The sequence below is a fragment of the Anopheles nili genome, chromosome 3, assembly GCF_943737925.1.
Source record: "Anopheles nili chromosome 3, idAnoNiliSN_F5_01, whole genome shotgun sequence".
NCBI classification, from domain to species: Eukaryota; Metazoa; Arthropoda; class Insecta; order Diptera; family Culicidae; genus Anopheles; species Anopheles nili.
The window spans coordinates 52,715,941-52,735,717 of record NC_071292.1 but is presented as its reverse complement, the minus strand read 5'-3'; the positions used below and the strand labels follow the sequence as shown (position 1 = coordinate 52,735,717).

Here is a 19,777-nt window from a genome sequence, read left to right as displayed (position 1 = left end):
ACGAATCCGAACGCAAGGTAACAAACATATTTGAACCTGGGCACGTTTTTTTTTCTTCTATTTGTTGCTCGAGATAAGAATAAAAATAACTCCTTCCGGAGACCGACGACGAACACCCACATGATGATGATATGCTCACGATAGTCACGATCGCACAAACACCGGAGCTCACGCACGCTCGCTAACACCGGTATGACAGTGTCAACAGCGGGTTGTTCTTGTGCGTAGCAAGCCACGAAAAAAAAATAGCGAAAAATCGTACTCTCAAAAGCAATGCAAACGTGACGAACCAATTTCGAATCCCTCGCAACGAGACGCACGATAGGAGGCACTGAATGGGTTAGCTAAGATAAGCTGGCAGGTGGTAGAATAAGCCTCTTTTTACGAATAATACGATTGGTATTCATCTCGTAAAAATTTTCCACAGGTTTCCAAATGCAAATATTTTATTACATCATTTTCTCCAACTCAAACATTGTGATCCAATTCGTGTCCACTCGTCCACATACAAAACCCATCCCTTGCCTCGTGACGTCACTGGCAATCAAAACAATACGCTCGGCAGCAACATCGAGCAAAGTTTCAACGCGCCCGCGGTTCAATTGTCGGAAATCTTATCTACGAAGGGTGCGCGCCCACGGGACCCGGAGGCGCGCGAAATGCGCCCTTGTGCGCCCCCCGAGCGCGTGTTATTCCCGCGTGCTCTGTTTACTGTGACGTTTTGCGCGACGGCATTTCTCGCCCACCCCGGGGTTTTATTTTTTGTTTATTTTTGTCACCGCTTCCATTTAATTGACAGACGCGGTAGCGTGCCTTCGCGATCTCGCCACAGAAAGCTCACCCATCGGCGACGTTGTCAGTCTCGCGCAAAGACAACGGCCAACCGTGGAACGGCCGTCAGGAGATGTCCTAGCGTCCTTCCGGAGGCTTCCTGGCAGTGATATGGTGTCCACTGTCGTGTAGCTGAGGGCTTGAAAACTATTTTACCGTGCAGCTGGCAGCGAGCAGTGAGTTGCAGTGAGATGCTGGCGCTAGCACCATCACCGCTGCCAGCGTGGGACTATTAATAAAGCTTAATTATGTAACGTGTTTTAAATTAATTTCGCTGCCACTCAGCGTCGTGCGTGGTGAACGGCGGCATTTCGCCAGAAGCATAGCCAGTATGCCTATGCGCCAGCCTGCACCGTATGATGGATTGACCGACTTTATCATGTGTACTTTTCGTGACGGCGTCCTTGAACCAGAGCGTCCAGTGCTTCGTTCGATGCAAGAACGCCTTCTTGTTAATGCATTTCTGATGAGTTTTCAATGTTCCAGAGGTAAGGCGTATTTCTCTGCACCAAAATGAAACCATCCGTGGTTTGTGTGGGAAATTTTTACAACCATTGATGAGTCACAGATGTATATATGTTTGAAATTTGACGCTCATTACGTCCACCAGCTCAAAAGGCAGGTTCGGTTCCCGCCATGGCATCGGCAACAGGTACCATTCTACTTCATGCAAGATTAATGATCATTTAGGGGCGTTATGATACGTACGATTAACAAATGGAATGTGCCCTCACGTCTTGTGGGGATCCAGTACGAGGTGGGTTCGAGAGGGTCGGTGCCAGAATGGTTACGTCAAGTATAAATCACGCTTCGGCTACTAATTTTCCTACTGCGGCACGCCACGGCCCGCTTCTTGCGGCCTTTGCCCGTGTGAGCCACCATTTATCATCATCCCGTAGGGTGGCGCACATGGAAGCCGGTCGAGACCTCATCGGTTAATCATGGCACCGGGCCAACTTCCAATGGATCCACTTTGAAAATGCACCCTCCAACTCAGCTGGGCCGATGTCTAAACACGAAGCCAAACAGTGCCCGGTGGAGGTGATCCACCGTAGCCGACGTAAAATCCCAGGGCGATGAATGAAACATCGCGTTTTGGACACTTCAGTCATGCTCGATTTCAGCGCCGACCCGGTTTGTAGCCCCCGGTTGCCCGGCGGATTGGCCAGTAATTTGTGGCAAGCACGAGACACACCTCGTCACGCAGCTGTTCGGGTTGAGCGAAAGGCGAGTTATAATGCCCGTTTTTTTTTATGCTGCTATAAGCTTCGCGGCTCCTGTTGACGGTTTGATGATTTGAGACGATTTACCCGCCGTCTATCATCGGTTTGGCTCATTGGCGAGCTGAAAGAACGGGTTGCCGTTTGAAATGGATCGTGTACGATCACGGATCGTTGCATCGTAAAATTGAAAAAAACAGCCATTAAACGATTTTCCAGGAGGGTTAGTACGTAGTTCATTACCTCATTTAAGAATTTTTATATTTTTTAAAAGTGGTGGTAAAATACCACAGTACAGAAACTCACATCTACACGCGTGCTGCGGCTTCCCTAGGGGTTGGTCACGCAAGCTAGCGCAACCCCTCTCGTTAGGTCATATGTCACAAGTCGGAACATAATGATCGCTCAACATTCACCGGCAAGCACTCGTTCAGTCTCGTGACCGAGCAAGAAATGAAAAGAAAAACAACGCTCGGAACACGGTCACCTGTCGATATCGTCACGTGCGTGGCCTCGGATTTGTGTCAATAATTGAGGAAGGACCACCGGCCCCCGGGGTCCGGTGGCGTTGATTTGGTCGCTTGAGTTTCTCAGTGCGCTTGGATAAAATTGGATAACATAAAATACCGATTCGAAAGCTCAGCAGCTTCGGGTGGGAGAGGACCACATTGAAGAAAAAAAAACACACACCCTACTTCCAAAGCAGGCGCCCGAACGGCCCCCGGTTGAGTTCGCCGATGGTGGCAATGCAATAAAATAAAGACCAATTTCCATTTAAGGCATAATTTACTTCTACCCCGGCGAGCGCGAATAATAAACCAGGGACGGGCAGTGATGGGCGATCCGTGGCTCGCGATCGTGATAATGAATTTGCCAATGGCGCAATGGCGGCGAGAAAGGACTCGGTTCCCGCGTGCGTCCCAAAAACCGTTCCAATATCATTCGGTTGATTGTGGAGGGTTTGGTGCCCATTGTAAGGGGGGTTGGTCGTAAGATTAACCCTGTTTTTTCTTTCTTCTTCATCCCTGAAACAACCCTCGTGTTTTCTTTCCTCCTTCAGTGTTCCTCCGATCGTTCGATTTCGATCCCTGATCACTTGGATCGTTTTATTGCATTCGAAAAGGTTATACCAACCGTTGTAGCCTTCGAAAAAACACATTTTTGACCATTTTTATGACAACCACCATGCTGGTGTATCGATTTACAGCGAATCCGCCGCATGCTTTGCTTAAGCTAGCAGTACGAAGCAGAGATTTTTAATAAAAACTCATGAACATATTGTCAGTTCCCTCAGATGAAGCGGGCGCAATAAAAATACGCGTTGAAAGGCCCCAAAAGCACACGTTTGCTGCTCGATAGATGTGGGTGGATGTTTTCCGCAACAGTTGCTGATTAATTCGGACGCTAATAATGACATCAAAAGTTGAGTGTCTCTTTTTATGGCCATCGTCGAAAGGCATCAATTGATGTTCGTGATAAGCCCAGCCCAATAGCGGCATCCCGATACCGTACCATGGTCGGATTCAGCACGCAGCATATTTGCAGAACCGGGCGGGACCGAGGATTATCGTTATCCTGTTTTTATGTCAATTATTTTACAACGACCGTAGCGGAAAGGGCCATTAAGGAAGCAGAGGTTGGGTTTAATTAATCGACCCAAATGGTCGATTTATACGTGCGTTATTGTGCCGTGTCTGCGTTCGTTCTAGAATCCTTGACCGTTCGGTGAGCGGTTTTTATTGTGCAACATAAAGTACCATTTTTACCGCACGTTCACCAATATGGGAGTGCATTTGTTGGGCGGGAGCAACCATTTTTTGTTGTTGTTGTCACACATGATCCTTGCATTCTGCGCGGTTTGTTTTTTTTGCCGTGTGTTTGCGTACCGAGTACGAAAGCCCACACCGTGCCAGTGTTGCTGTGACACAGCACGAAATGCCGTTGCGCTCTAGAAAGCTTCCCGTGGCGTCTTCTTACTTGAGCTCAACGTTTCCTAGCGGAGCGGGAAGTTTCTTTTCTTTGTGCAAAAAAAAGCATAGTCGTCCACCAAACAGGATAGTGCACTTTTACTCCTGCGCTTCGGTTGACTTTTTGTGTCTAGCAAACGCGAAATCTAAAACCAGTGTTATCATCGTCCTCGTCGTCCTCGTCGTCGTTGTATCCGTTGCCGTGGCGTGGTGTAGGCGCTCGGCATCGCGTGTATCCTGGCAGCGGCACTAGCGCCCCCCCGACGACAAAAAGCCATAATTTATCAATTTTCCATTTTCTTCCGTCCGTTCGGTGCCTCCATTTGGTGTATAAAATAGGGCCCGACGCTGCCTTTGGAAGCCAGGAGCGTATGAAACCAGGATTGTATGTGGCGCTTGGATGGTGCACAAGGATATTTCATGAGCTTTTTTTTCCACCTGTGGCAAACAATGTAGCGCCATCACGCGTGTAAGGGTTATTTATTCCGGAAATAATGTGCAGCGATGTCTTACTTTTTTGCTACCGAAAAAACATCAAATTTAAAGCCCACCCTGCTGTGCTGGTGGTATATTGGCTGTTGTGAGCTCAAACATAATTTAATGAGTTCAAAGTTACACGTCAAAAGAGGGCTTTAGGAAGCCTCGTATTCTTCGGAAAGTTTCTCTTTGCTGGCTTAGTTCATCATGATGGGTGATAAAAACCTCAGCCACGTGCATTTCTCGCACCTCGCGCAGGCGAACGCGCTAACGAGACGAGCTATTGCCGTTCTGTCCATTAAAAGTGAACAAGCGAACACAACACCACCGGCTAGATTAGAACCCTGCAACCGTGCCTTTCGGAGGAAACCGTTTTCCCGACACGCTCCTTTTGCGGTTTCCCATCGGAGCGCTTCCCCCGTGACATGTTTTGATAAGATTGATTTACCGGCTAGTTGTTCCCAGGCGCGTAACACGCCGTTGAAGCAGTACATCGCGCTACTACAATGTTGCCACTGCCGTGCGCGCGCGCGCGTTCGCTATTGGCGTTCTTTCCGTGCAAAAATGGGTGCGAAATTGACGCAAAATGTATACAAGAACCTCGACACCCTCACCACATCGGTCGCGTGCACACCGCATCGGTGCATTGTGCATCGATGGAGCGCAAATCCCGCACGTGCTGACGCATGCCAATTGATTTGCATTCGCTTCGGCGTGGGCGACCCTTTTACGGTGGGTGGGACCTAGACCTAGACCTCACCTCGGGGTTTTGCAATTTGCAATCATTCGCACGAACCGGAGATGGGCGATTGCGATTGCGACTGCGGAAAATAATATTAACAGACGCACGCACGTGGGAGGATGCGCTTTTTAAAAAATGGACACGTTTCCGGGGTGCAGTTTTTTTTTATGCCTTAAAAGGTGTGAACGCAAGGCAAGTCCGCTTTAATGCACAGCAAACGCATTGTTGATAAAGGACGTCAAATGGTAACGTAAGCTGATGAAAAATGTGAAACTTAATTATGAGAAGGAAACACGTACCTAGAGCAGCCCATAACTCACACGCTTAGTTTGAGCAAAAAATAATGAACCTGAAGCGAACCGTAACTTACCCGTTTACGGGCTTACTCGGGTGGGCCACATTTGGTGGAAAAAAAGTCTACACTCCTTCCACGCATTCATGCAATTCGTCTTAAAACAATAAAGTCTTCGATTTACTACACGCCTACGGTCCACCACGACCACGAGTTGCGCACGCTGGCACGTGTTTATCGTGCGACTGCAACTGCGAACCCTCAACCAACGCCTACACCACCGTTTGCACGCGGATCAAGGTCTAGGTCGCGCTGGTTTGGTTCGCTGTACTGGGCAGCGTGGGTGGAACCACCACTCGATCGATGGTGCGCGCGAATAATTCATCCCTCCACCGGCCAGGCTCTGATGATCGCTCAATCGATCGCGCCTGATGTCATCTGCCGTTTGGCGCATGCCGCTTGCATTGGAAATTAATTTATGAAAATAATTGCCAGCCCAAGGTGTTTACCGGTGCGATGAGTTTCGCGTTATTTATGTGCCGTATTGGTGTGAAGGATCTTATCTGGGCGATAAATCAATCGCGTTGCGAGGATTCTAAGCCGACGGGTGAGCAGACAAAGTTGTGCAAGACCTGTGAGAAGAGCTTTGTACAGGGCAATTTATTGTAGCGCGTCGCGAGCAAATGATTAAAATGTGTTAATATCACACACACTCTAATGGTGGGTGCTGTAGAGCATACGTCATGTTGCCGTCAGCCAATCGCCTTTGGGTGGTGTGACAAATCGTTTGCCCAACTTCTGCCGAACGTTTGGAAGCCGGAATTGACCTCCCACGGGGACAGAAAAGAACAAGATGTCTTGAGATAACATGACCGATCCATTCCTCCCCCGAGAAAGCAAACATCCCGCTGGCTGTTCGGTTTGCGTTTTGCTGAAATCAATTTAAAATCCTAGCTCTGGCATCTTAGCGATGCGAGAGAAGAAAAAAATCGGTTACGCCGTTTCCTTGACCGCCTTGATGATTGAGGGGCTGTTGATTTAGGAAACGGAATGAAATGAGTGCAAATAAAAGAAAAAAAGAGCGCAAGAATTATGAGCAGAAAACTCAGGTTCCTGCAACTGTGTTAATAATCCTTCGCCAAACGGGGCACGGATGTGATCGTTAGTGGGTTTTCTCGCCCAGTGTGAACCAATTTAATTGATTTAATGCCAACAGCGACCATCTTGGCGGCCGACACCGCTGTTATGTGTGCGTTTAGGGTGGGTCCTACACCAACATTTCGCGTGTTTGTGTGTGTATGCGGCCGCATTTTGGGGCTGACAGTTGATGAATGGATTTTTCATAATTTCTCAACCTCCTAGCTCGCGCTGGGGGCGGGCACCCGCTCGGTGAAGTTATATTTTTGGCTAGTTTTTCGTACCCTCCTCGCCGGGAAGCAGAATGTGGCGATTCAGGTTTTGCGCTTGCTCGGGGTGGCTTTTTTTTCTTCTGGTGGCGCGTGAAACTGTGAATGAAATTGAACGCCTTCAAAGGTCAAACGTCTCCCGGAGCGCGGCGATGTCGGTGGGAATGGGGTTTTTTTTCGTTTGTTCCTTTTTTTCCCCGAGTGCATGTAAAATCAACGAAATAAAATGATCACTTGCAGTGTTGTTGTTGTGAATTTGTTCAAGCTTGTCTCCTCGTCTCCTCGGAGGGGGTGATTGTGGTCGTGCAACGCGTGAGGGGAGAGAGGCCAAGTGTCAAATGTCATTCCGAAATAGTCGCACCCATAGTATTTTTTTCTTTGCACCTTCGATCCACAAAACGCTGGCTTGTTGAAATACGATATTGCTACCATCGCAAGTGGGCTGCGAGCGAGAGAAGAGGGACTAAAAAAAAAATCGCCCCAAAATGGATACCATAAATATCCGTTAAGTGGCCACTTTTACGATATGATGCATTAGCGGTGCAAATCATGGCAAACTGAGGGTGGTTCCTTTGGCCCGTGGAAAAGAGTGTCTTTTTTCGTGCCTGCTTTGTTAAAAGCAACCACGCGACGTGCGTGTGTCCTTGCTCCTTGGGATGAAGCCTTTCAGCGAGTGTCGAGGGAAATGAAATATTTATCAAACGTTCGAACCGCACCAGGAACGATCACCCTGTGAATCGAGATATTCACCTACCACGTTAGCGTGCGTGCGAATTTAAATTTATATAAGCCCGCACGGGTTCGCCATTTTAATGATTTTTGACCGCACCATCAGCCAGCGACCCCTAGCGGCTTGCCAGCAGATTGCCTTCCGACCGGCGAAGGATAATTCACCCCAGGGTCGGGACTGTTTCTGTGACGTTATGTGACATTCATATTTAAAGTGAATTTATGACGAATGAAGCAACCACCCCCTCGGGTGGGGTGAATGTGTGTCGCGTAAGTATTTGTGCATGCGCCTCAGGCTCTTCGGCAACCATGGGCGTCGGGAGCGGTGAATTGGTATTCGTGCGAGTTTGCCACCCCACACACCATGTCAAGGCGTCGTCCTCATTGGGCCATTACTCATGCGCAAGCCTGGCCTGAAGGATTATGCGGATATCAATCGCGGACCAGTTTAAAGGTGTGGGAGACACACGCGTCTGGAAGGACGAAGCCGATTTGTGTGCTATGCTAGTCGCTAGCCAGTGAGGATCCCGAGTGTGGATGCTATTGAGGTGACATTCGCTTTTGCTGATGGAAGTCGCGTAACGAGTCGTTGCTGATCCTCTGAATGCTGATAAGCCGCTGGAACGGATGCAAACCGTGCGTCTGGAGGTGACGAGAGTGATCTTTATCACCGAACGGGACTCACACCAAAAGGACTCCTGTTGACTCCGAGGTGACGCTTGTGGGCACATTATGTATGATTATTTCACACCTTCAGGCACGAACCGATCGATCGATCGATCGCCTTAACGAGCGGCTCCATTGGCCTGACGCGATCGACAGGTCGACGATAATTTGTGACAATTTTTTAATCAACCCCAAGCCCTCGATAGCCCATCTGGCTGGTTTCTCTTGGCTGGTGCATCAAAACCTGAGCCAACGCGAGCCGTGGTGGTGTCTTAATGCCCGCCCCAGGCGAATTGGGTGAAGCCGGCGATCGTGCGAGTGAAGGTCGGCGTCTTAAAATGGGCTCGAAACCACGCACGCAGCCAAGGTCACGCTGGCTCAAGGCGACAAGAAGATGCAGACGGCCGGAGAAGGTGCGCCGGGGGGTCCCAGAAGCCCAGTTACGGCGGCTTAATTACAACGCCATATGCGCCGCGGTGCATTGTTCACCCGGGTGGGGTGTTCCCTTTCGGGCGGATGCGTCGAATGGCACAATGCAACATAAATTGCGCATGTTAAACGTCGCCCGGGAGTAATGTGTAATTGGCTGCACCGCGCCTTGGGCCTCGGTGGGCTCAATTTATGTAGCGAATCGTGCAACGCCAATCGGCATGCTGAGCTGATGCCGTTTTATCTCTCGCTCTCGGGTCGGGTGCTCTGATTCAAAAAGAGAAAGGTCAAATTCATTATCGATCATAACTCTTGCCCCACCGGTGGAAGCGAATGCGATCGGTAGCTTCCGTTGGGGGTCGTTTGGGTTTGGGGTCTTGGGGCACACATTTTCAATACCTCGTAATGCTGGCCAGGTGACGCGGGCGGTTGCGTAAAATGGATTCAATTTCCCAGCCCCGAAGGGCTAGACTCGTGTCCCCGTGGGTCGCTGTAATTGAGGATTTTTCTGCACATTTTACACGGTTCTTGCGTGCCATCGGACGCACCGATCGGCATCTGATGGGTGGACGAATATTTTACCCCACCGAGGCCATTTTAAGGGAGTTTATATTTTTCATCGACGTTTTAATGAATTCCTAGAATTATTCTGCGCTCGTGTGCATAAATTTGATGCAAGGTTTTTTTTTCTCTACTCTCTCTCCAGCGAATAAAGCCCTCAGCCTTCATCAACATGAGCAACATTGTGTAGGCTCACGTTTGGCGCTTTTCCAGCGCCTGATAGCGTGGTATCAATTATCATTTTGCTGTGAAATTACTTCACACTGCTAGAATATTAACCGCGGACGTGTGCGCGGCATCCCATAAACCCATCCATTCTCATTTATTTGGACAGTTTGGGGTGTGTAAAATATTTCAATTACACCAAATTCGACCCCATTCCAAAGGTGGGGGAAACCCAGAACACGCTTGTCCTTCTAATCATATCCCAACCATCCCACAATGGCAGCCGTTTGGGGGTTGGCGTGGAGTTATTTTCCCGCAGTCGATATAATTAAATAGGCTGATTATCCGGCTCGTATCGCAACGGACCGGTGCGCAAAATCGCACCAACCTACGCGCGGGCAATAGATTATAATAGACGCGAGGGCCACCCTTCGCGGCTTTCCGTGGCTCATATTTCCGCGTCAGTGGCGGGTGATTTTCGTGCCCGGGGGGAATGAAAGCACGTGTGCGTGAGGAAACACCGAACGGTAGCGACTGTTCGATATCCCGAACTCGGTTGCGGTCAATTAGCAACTGGTTAGCAGTGATGCCCGGGTAATCACATCACATCACATTCCCGCTGAAGCATGCTTTCACGCTCGGGTTGTGGTTATTTATTTGCGCGTCAGCTAATGGATTACACGCTGCTGTGTCTAAAACGTAGCAAAACATGGCCATGGGGAAACAAATCGGAGGGTTTTTGCATGCGACAAAACGGTGCAAGCTAGGGTTTTTTGTTTCCACTTTAAACTGAACGCCCCCCTCCATTCCGGCAACATTAATTGTTTTATGTTTATTTTAGCCGCCTCTCTCGGTGCGATCGGCCACCTACCGGGTATCAATTACCAAGGGTTGCTGTTGACGTCGCGGGGTACTTGAATCCCATTTTTCCGCGACCAAACTGCACGGAGAGCCGTGTTGGTGTATGCAGTTTTTTTGTGTGTGCCGGCTTGCAATTACATAATAATTATTGGCTGCTGGTGTTTTTTTTGTTGTTCAGCCAAAATAAGAGCGGACAAAATAAAAATAAACGAGTTTCGAATCTACCGATCGAGATCCTCTCTCTCTCTCACTCTCTCGCTCTCGATGAGTGGCTGTGACTTGGAGGAGCTCTGAGAAGGGCCCACATCAGAAGGGCCGGTTATCCATAAGCGGCCAAAGCGGCAGTTGGCTTTTCGACAGGCGCGCCACTGCCCATTTACGATCGGCGATTCTTCCACTTTCGTGCGCGCGCGGAGGCATTCACACGCCACTTTGCGCCCAGTGGGAAAGGCGTTTGCGCACCTGTCCCCTGCACTAGCACCCCCCCAAAGAAGCAGAAGAAGAAGGAGAAAAAAGGAAAAAGGACCACTCGTGGTAAGGGCGCGTCAACCCCGCGGGGTGTCGGTTTGATTTAATTTCACGTACGTTCAGGGGCATGCCGCGTAATGTTTTTTTTTGTTTTGTTTGCTGCATCGTCCTTATAACGATCTGCCCGGCCGTTGCGATCACCGATCGGAAAGCGTATCGAGCGGCCCGGGCACCGGCATCATTAGGGTGCAATATTTAATAAGTTCTCCGATTGCACCGCCGAAGACGGAACGCGGAGCGCAACCTTTTCCGCCGTCTCGTAAATTCATGCAAATGAAAATCAATAACAAGCGAGAGAGAGAGAGAGAGAGAGAGAGAGCTTTTTTGTGTGACCGCTCGAGATCCTCGTGGGGCCGGGGTTTGTGATTAGAACACACCGTTCAAGGGAAACGGCAGCTGCGGTTGTGCATGAATCTGCTGCCTCCCCACCTGGGTTTGAGCACACGATGGATGCTTTCGTAGTACCGACTGGACCGGTTGGGTGGGAATGGTGGCCGCTTAAACTTACGATGATTAAACGTTAGACGGTGCGTGCGGGCACCGTGACAAGTGGATCCACATCGATCCGACGGCAACGGCAGGAGCTATTATAAAATCAATCAAAACGATAAGCATCGCGCGGTGGGTTTGTAGGACGGACGGCGTCTGGTTGAATGGCGTAATTTTATTATGATTTAAATACACCGCATCGATGGCTGGGGATGGAAACAACAAAAAAAAAAAGCGCATCCTTGGTAAATGAGACAAAGGTCGCGCGAAAGTGAACTGTGGCTTTGGTGATTTATTTATCACATTTCAAAGCAGTTCGGCGATTAAGCTAACGCTCCTTTATCTGTACGAGAAAAAGGACTTCCTGCCACAACGAAGCGGTGCGTCACATCGGCACGCAAATTGATAGCCCGCGTGGTTCCATAATTCATTCGTCTTAAGTACGGCGCAGTTTCGATGCATAATCATGTTAATAGGGCTATCTGGGCTTGACTGGCGGGTTGTGCCACTTTTCCGTTCCGTAACACCCACTCGGCCACGTCGGAAAGCGCGTCAACCCGAAAGCCTCAAATAACCCTTCACGGCGACCGGGCACAGGGCTGAAGGGAGCCCGTTTATCGGCTTGTCGTCAGGTTTCGCTCTCACACCTTTCGAGCACACCGGTGGGGGTTTTTGCACCAGGCGAAAGGTAGCCGGTTATCGATTTTGAATATATTATTATCGATATTATTATGGGTTTATGGGCGAAGGTTTTGCCCCGACGGCAACCGTTCAATTACACCCACCCGTGGGTGGGCCTTGTTTGGGTGGAATAGTGTGTGTGTGTGGGCGCTTATCACTTCGCCAGCGATCGATCCTTGGTGGCAGGGTTGAAATTGTTTGATTTAAAAAGCTATCGCGTGGATGCATTTAAAGGAAGGTAGCAAAAAATAGATACCGCAAAATTGGCTGCAAACGTCAATTTAATCGATAAACGAGTGTGAGTCTAACAAACCACGTTTCGAAGCTCCCCATTTCCCAAGGAGGGCACATTTTGTGGCCCCTGTTGCGTTCATGATGGAAAAGTTGGGCAGCTTAATTGAACACTTATTGGGTTGTTTTTGCCTATCTTTACTGCGCTTAACATTGCATTGCTTATCGAGCCACCCTAGCACCCTTCGGAAAAGTAAGATGTAAACACGAGCTTTAATTGAACTCGTAATTAATTACCCCGACGGTCATCAATTATGAGCAATTAAATGTTCTCCCTTTTTTCTCTGGCCGGTTCGAAGGGCCTAAAAAGCAGCAGCCAGGGCACCCAACAACAAATTCGTCCACCACGAAGAAGGATGTAGCTTAGCTCGCCGGCAACCGGTATAAAAATATCGTACCCCGACACCGAGCCTTCCTGCGTCATCACATGTTTCTGCATGTGCCGAGTAATGGAGCGCCTTAATGTGCGTTATTTTATTTGTTGCATTTACTCACGAACCGATCTGGGAAACCGGCTAGCGCCAAGCCCGGCTCGCGTTACAATTATATCCTCTCCATGCGGTGCAAATTTGCCCGCAATTTATGCACACCTCAGCAAAATGGTTCGCTTGGTGCAAAAAAAAAAAAAAAAACAAGGGGAAAAAGAAACCAAACCAACCCGGTAAGCGAAAAATTGTACCACGTCCCATTCCGTTGTCGTCCTGTCCATTGGTCACGTTTCCTCACGAGGCAAGGACACACTCACACACACGCACACACACACACTGTCAGTACGCATTATCGTGCAAAAGGTGGGCCTGAACAAATCAATTAATGAGCAAGTTTTATCTTAATCGCCTTCCCCCGGGGGGCGATGGGTGAGGCAAACACGAGCAAAACAAAATGAAAGCAAAACAACAAAAAGCTCTCGAAAGCCGGTTCCTTTGAATTTTGTGTTTTCGCCTCGAAAGGGGCCGCCTAGCCGTCCCTAGCCCCAAATACGTCTATCAGATCGCGCTGCTTATGGATCATAATGCGAGCGGCTCCAAGGCTGGTGTTAAATTATAAAAACAATACTGAACAAAAAAACACTCCACCCCAGCGAGAGCAACAAAAAAAAAAGAAACCTCGACAGCGAAACGGAATGGTGCCTACTTCGATGGCGATCTGTCAAATAGGGGTTTGGGAAGGAATCAAAAATCGTCTCCCGTTCTTCACTTCGCAGCGGAACGGCGCACTAACCGGATGACCTTTCGTCATTGATCGTTGGCGAAATAAAGGAGGGTGGGGGTGGGGATTTTGCATCCTGCAACAGGGTGCGCAACCACAAACAACCGATCGACCCGGTTGGCGCCTCGCGCAAAACGCATTGCGCGATAGTTTTCGCGCAACTTTCCTGTCACGCCAGCCGGGGGACAGTCGGTGTACGCGTGTGTACGCGAGTTCAAAATCCAACCCTTCTACGCCCCTAATAATCAGTCACCGAACATGCATCGGGTGCAAGTGCAGCCACGCTCCGGGGCTCCTGGTAACTGGGCCTGGGTGCATTGTCAGCATTTATTTTGCCACCAATAATTACCGTCCTTTTGCTAGTGACACCGCAACAAAAAAACCCTCTCTCTAGCATCGACATATGGCACAGGCGTGATGGGTGTTTGTGTTTTGTGTGTGTGTGTGTGTTGCCTTTCTTTTCTTTTTTTTTGTTTGTTTGTTGCAACACTCCAAACACCCATCCCCTAACGGGGTGTTCTATCAGTGTAAAGTGTGCAAGATGGAAATCGAATCGCGGCGAACGAATCGATTGACGGATTGTAGGCCCCGCACAGAACGTGAACGACCAAACAACACACCCTGTGTCTGCCCCTTCGGGTGTCCATGCCTCCAGCTGCTCTAGGTCTAGCAGCTCTAGGTGACGTTTGGTGACGTTGGCTCCGGACCTAGAGCACGAAGGAACGAACGAACATTGCGCGGTCGTCATCACCACTACCACCAGCAGAGGGCGGTCGACTAGGGTAGGCGAACTACTAACGTGCGGTGGGTTGATGTACTAGGTGGGTTGATAAGTGTCTAGAGGAGTGGATTTCCAGTGCAAGGATATACGGACATATAATCTTCAAATTTATCCTCATTAATCTCAAGAAGATCTGAAGGAGTTTATTATGTAACAGGATGTAAGAACCTTCATGACACCCTTTTCACGGTACTTATCAATGCGGGGCGCCCGGTAGTAGTTGGGTTTTTAGTAAGGTTGCAGCAGCGGAAGGCTCAACCACCTCGTCGGCGCTAGAACAAGGACCACAAACACACACACACACACACACACACACACACAAACACACACACACACCTACACCTACATGCACCTCCGACCCTAGGTTTGGCGTTGGAGCAAACGAGACCGCAAAAAAGGGGTGGCTGAATGGCGACGGTCAGGGTGGTTGGGTGCGCGAGAAGGGGGGGTGAGCCGTTTTAGGAGGTCATATTTTATAACATTTTTCGTTGTTGCTTCTGCTTCGGCGGCGCATTTTTCTCTCTCTCTCTCGCTCTCGCTCTCTCTTTCTCACTCGCTTCTACTCGCTTCTACTACCGAGCTTCGATTCGTTCGGTTTTCGTTTTCGTTTCAGTTACACCTCCCCCAATCCACCCCCCCCCCCCTTCAACCCCTTCTTGCCACCCCCTCCATCGGGGCGCACATTCACAATCGCGGGCCGCGGTTCAAGTTCTTTGCGTACGCGAAGTCGCGGTTGCGACGCGCAGCTCGCGGTTTCTCGCGCTCCTTAGCCGCCACTACTGCTGCTGCTGCTGCTGCTGCTGCTGCCGTTGGTGGTGTGGTGTTGATTGTCAGTCGGTCGTCGGTCGGTCGAGCGGGTTGTGCGCTGCTCAGTCTCGTCACAGCTAAACAACTGTCATAACGCGCGGCGCGCCCGCAGTGTGGTCGGATGTGAGAGTTGGATTGTTGTTGTTGTTGTTTTTCTCTTTTCTTTCCTTTATTTGGTCCCCCCCCATCGTCCCCATTCCGAGCTCGATCGCTGTGCTTGCGTGTTTCCGTGCGTGTGCGACTCCAATGGCGCGATCGTGATCGTGCAAAGTGATCAGTGATCAGGCGGAAGAAACGTTGTGCTTTTGAGACCAAGGGAACGCTTGAGGAAAAACTCGTGGAAAACGTTTTTTTTTGCTGGCGGTGAAAATGCTTCCAAAAATGTTCCAAGTCGGGATGATCGAGTCAGGAAAAATTTCTGTGGGTGCGAGAATCACTTCCACCGGAAGTGACACCTTCTTGTTTGTGTGTGTGTGTGTGTGTGTTCCTGGTGGCCAAAGGATCCGCTTCCAGTTGTGACGGAGTGTGGCCCTATCTCGCCCTACAATAAACCGTTCTGAAACTAGTTTACTTAATTTAAGCTCAACCCCGCTGGGAAAGGATTGTGTGTGCGCTTGTGTGATACGATCCCCCTCCGTGTGTGTGTGTTTTTTCGAATACCTTGCGCAACACCCACACCCCGCACCACGGGCTAGACCCAGGAAGGACGAACCCCACGACGCACTATCGCGCACTATAGTTGATTGCCTGGCCGCGCCAGCTGACCGCTCGCCGCCGGACGTTGATATAGCGCCCGATAGCCTTGTAATGCGCCTGGTTCGTGTGCGAGTGCCTGTGTTATCAGCCGTCAATTAGGTTCCAATATAAAAGCTTGCTTTTTTTTCTCTCTCTCTTTTTGCTACCGCCGGTTGTTTGTGGCCAACTGCCTGAACCTGAACCCCGTGGGCCCATAAATTACCTGCTCTAGTAAGGGAGGGGTAGCTTAGCTCCCACAAGTCCTTTCGGGTGGCTTCGTCGTCGGTGGGATCGGTGGGTGTTTTATTTTAATTCCCAATCGCCCCCAGGACCCGCGCGTGGGCGTTACATCACCCGGCGCGAGTTGGGTCGATTCCGGACGCGAGCCCTTCACGGTGTAGTCCTGATCCTGATGGTTGTGGCCGTGGCTCACTAATCCCTCGATGAAGTGCGCCTCCATTTTGCCCCACCCAGGCTGATTTCCTCGGTACGATAGATAATGAAGCACGTTTTTCGTGATAGCTTCGATCGATTACCACCAACTGGTGGTGTTTTGGGGCTCGATATCTCGACACACACACACGCAAACACTTCAAAGCAAGCCAAAGCCAACCAAACCAAACCTCGGCCCTCGGCTGTGGTCCTTTTTGGGGGTTTTTGGTTGCGGTTTGGTTTTTCGCGTGCACCGTCCGTCAGGTCGGAAGATTGCCCTTGAGATGTTTTTTTGTGGAAAATTTGCACCGGGTGGGTCCTAACCCTCGTAAGGACGACGTTTTCGCTGGTATTCGGATGGGCCGTGTTGGGTTTTGCACGGAGAGTTTTCATTAACCAGCAGCTAACCGGCTCGTGTTCCAGGTGCGTGTCGATGTGTGCGGTGTAAAGTTGTTCCACAGTTTTCAAACCCCCGTGCCTGTGGCACTCTAAGTGCAATCAACCTAATTGCTTATCAAAGTCGGTGATCGAAAACTGTGTGCGCGCGGGCGCGAGCTTGCCCCATCCTGGTGCGTGTTTCCTGGAACGCGGCACCGTGCTCGTTGGGATGGTTGGAAAATAGATTTCCCTGCCCCCGCCCACGAGAGAGAGAGAGAGAGAGAGAAGAAGTGAAAGATAACGCCCGGGACAGTGCCGCTGGTGCGTGCGTGATTAGTTTCTCGGTTTCTGAGAAACGCTGATTGTGCCCCGGCGATCGGCGATCGAACGCGTGTGTTGCTGCCGGGTTGAAAACAAGCGTGTACTATCGACATCCGACAACGTCGGGAAAACGATCTTACGGCCGTTTTGAAGGGTGTCTAGCATCGAGAATAGCCGGTTCGAGGCCTCGAGGCCCCGTCAGACCTGGCAGGCGAGTTTGTTTGACAGCGAAACAGCATAACGCGGTGTTGCTGGTTCCGTACCGTGTTTCTTCCGTCAACCTTCCTGAGTTGGCCAGTTCCCCTTCTGTTCCCGCTCCATCGGTGGTTTGATCTGATACCAGGGGAGAGGGGGGCCACCGATATCGCCGACTCGGGGCTCGAGCAGGAAAACATGATGATTATTACCGGCAGTACATCGAACGTTGATGGTGACCTGCCAGCGACGGCCGGTGAAGATGACGAGCGGCCACCAACCGAGCTGGTTGGGTATGGGGCGAGAAATGGCGGTTCCGTGGGGTTGTCCGAGGACGGCACATCGCTGGAGTTGTCACCTGTTGCGCTGGAAGCGGAAAATGCCGACGAAGCTGGTGACGAAGACGATGACGAAGGTGCTGGAAGCGCCGGCACACCGGACGAAGAACCGATGGCCAACGGATCCTGTCTACTGGAGCTGGCGGATGACAAGTGCTCCAGTGACGAGGATGACTCGCTGTTACTTGATGGTATGTCGAATGGTTCGCAAGCTTGTGGGCATTTATTTGCGATCTTCGCCCATGACACTCAATTTTTGTGGACAATTAACAGACCTGGTTGGGAGTGGGAGGATAAATTCTTAAGTTAATTTATGCCCGAACAGCTATAAATAACACTCTCCACGCGCAGGAGTAGCAGAAGGTCCTGCGGGTACAATGCGACCCCACGGCGAGTCCTTAATTCACTCGTCTAATTCACTTTACCCCGTAAGCTAATAAACTAAGATGATAAGATTAACGGCCATCGAGGCCACAACTCTACCATGGTGTGGATTATGCATGCAAACGGCGCACGGGAAATTCCTCGGGAAACGGTTCACCCACAGGAACGCTTACAGAGCAAAAAAAAAAAACAAACGACCCAGTACCGTGTTACACGCGCACGTTGTGTAGTGTGTAACGGCTTCATCCTGGGACCATCACCAGGACGAAAGGATATGTGTTTTGCTGTTTTTTGGGGTGGCGTACGGTACGGAGGTGGTTTGAATTTAATTTGAAATGTAAAACAGAAATTACTCTATTCCGGACGGTGGCTCACTAACTACCCAGCCAGCCAGCCAGTCAGTCAGCCAGTCGATTGGCCACTCGGGAAGGGTGTCCACGTGGTATGATGCGCACACGCTTTGCGTGCTTTGGCACGAGCACGGACCGGTTCACGAGATTCACGGTAGCTCCGAACGGCACAGGAACTTCTCGCCCCGGTGCTGGTGTCCCGATAAGCCGTGGTTTGCATAAATTACGGCGCTTTCGGGAGCGATCGGTGAGGGGATTTATAGGCGGTTTCGGACCGCGGCAGGTGTTTGCCGTGGGTCTGCACATTTTTCAACGCTCGTCAGCGGTGTGGGGTGGGATGTTTTACTACCAAAATAGGCCAATTCGACTGGCCAAATAGGCCACGACAATAGCTACGGGCTGGAGGGAAATCGCGCAGGAAATTATGGGCAAATTGTACGTTGTATAGCCATCTAACCATCCTTTTTCTCTTTTTCCCTCATTTCTCTTTGCAGGTAAGTTGCGCAATCTTATCTCTTTTTGCAGTAAGTATGCCCTTTTTTTTTTCTTCCTTTGCTATTACAACGGCCGGTTCGCTTGGGCCGCGGTGACTAACCTCAACTCATCGAACTCATCAAAAACTAACGCCGGGAAGTTCGCCGTGGCGGGTAACTTATTTGCGCCGGGATTTTTAGTGACAACACACACAATCTACACATACACACACACCCGTAGAAGCGAAAAAGCCATTGCGTGGAGCCATTCCATCCCGCCGAAAAGCCCAACCAAATGGCCATGTTTTTCGATTGATGTCGTAGCGCGGGACCGTCACGTGACTCGACCCGATCCGGTAACTGGTTTGTTATTTTATGGCCCTCCGGCACCATTCTCGACCGCGAGCTGGGTCGTTTTGCTCGAGAAGAGGGGGGGGGGGGGGTGGATCGAGTCTGTGGGGGAGAAGTGCCTTGCGGAATACTTTAATGATGGAAGTTGTGTGGCGTTTCGGTTTCCGTCAGTGCCCGCCGGGAAATTCCCAGTTCAATCCAGTTCCATCCTGAGCGTGTTCTTTTTTCCTTTTTGGTGCGTTTTTGGGAGGCTTGTTTGGAGGGGAGTTTTCGTTAAACGAGCACTTTGCTGGCCGCTGGCGTGGTGTTCTTCCCCGTTCAGATACTGATCCTGCGCTAGAGGGCGCCTGGAGGAGAGTCGTGTACAACCGACCGGAAAGCTGAAGCATTCCCTGTTGCTTTGATCTCGAGCTGGAAGGTGTGTGTGTGTGCTCGTAAATTTCAGGATAGCCCACAGTTTGTACTGTGATTATCACACCCCAGTTGTTCATATCGAGAGCGTCAATACTCCTGGCAATCGTGGAACTATTTGCAAGCTGTTCAAATGCGCCCCGGACGGGTGAACTGAATTTAGGTTCCGGTTTCATAACGAAGGAAGCTGAACGATTTTCTTAAATTTTGTAACCCATCTGTCATATACCCCCTATCGGGAAACCTAAGATCTAACCACTAAGCAGGTATTATCGCA

General features: G+C 50.2%; 1 protein-coding gene across 1 annotated transcript in view; it reads left to right on the top strand.

The window, feature by feature from the left end:
• Positions 1–19,777, top strand: part of LOC128727170 (high affinity cAMP-specific and IBMX-insensitive 3',5'-cyclic phosphodiesterase 8) — an 85,280-nt gene that overhangs the window by 3,257 nt on the left and 62,246 nt on the right. The window contains exon 3 of the mRNA XM_053821046.1: positions 18,760–18,789. Within this exon, the coding sequence (XP_053677021.1) occupies positions 18,760–18,789 (30 nt within the window). The remainder of the gene's footprint in view (positions 1–18,759; positions 18,790–19,777) is intronic.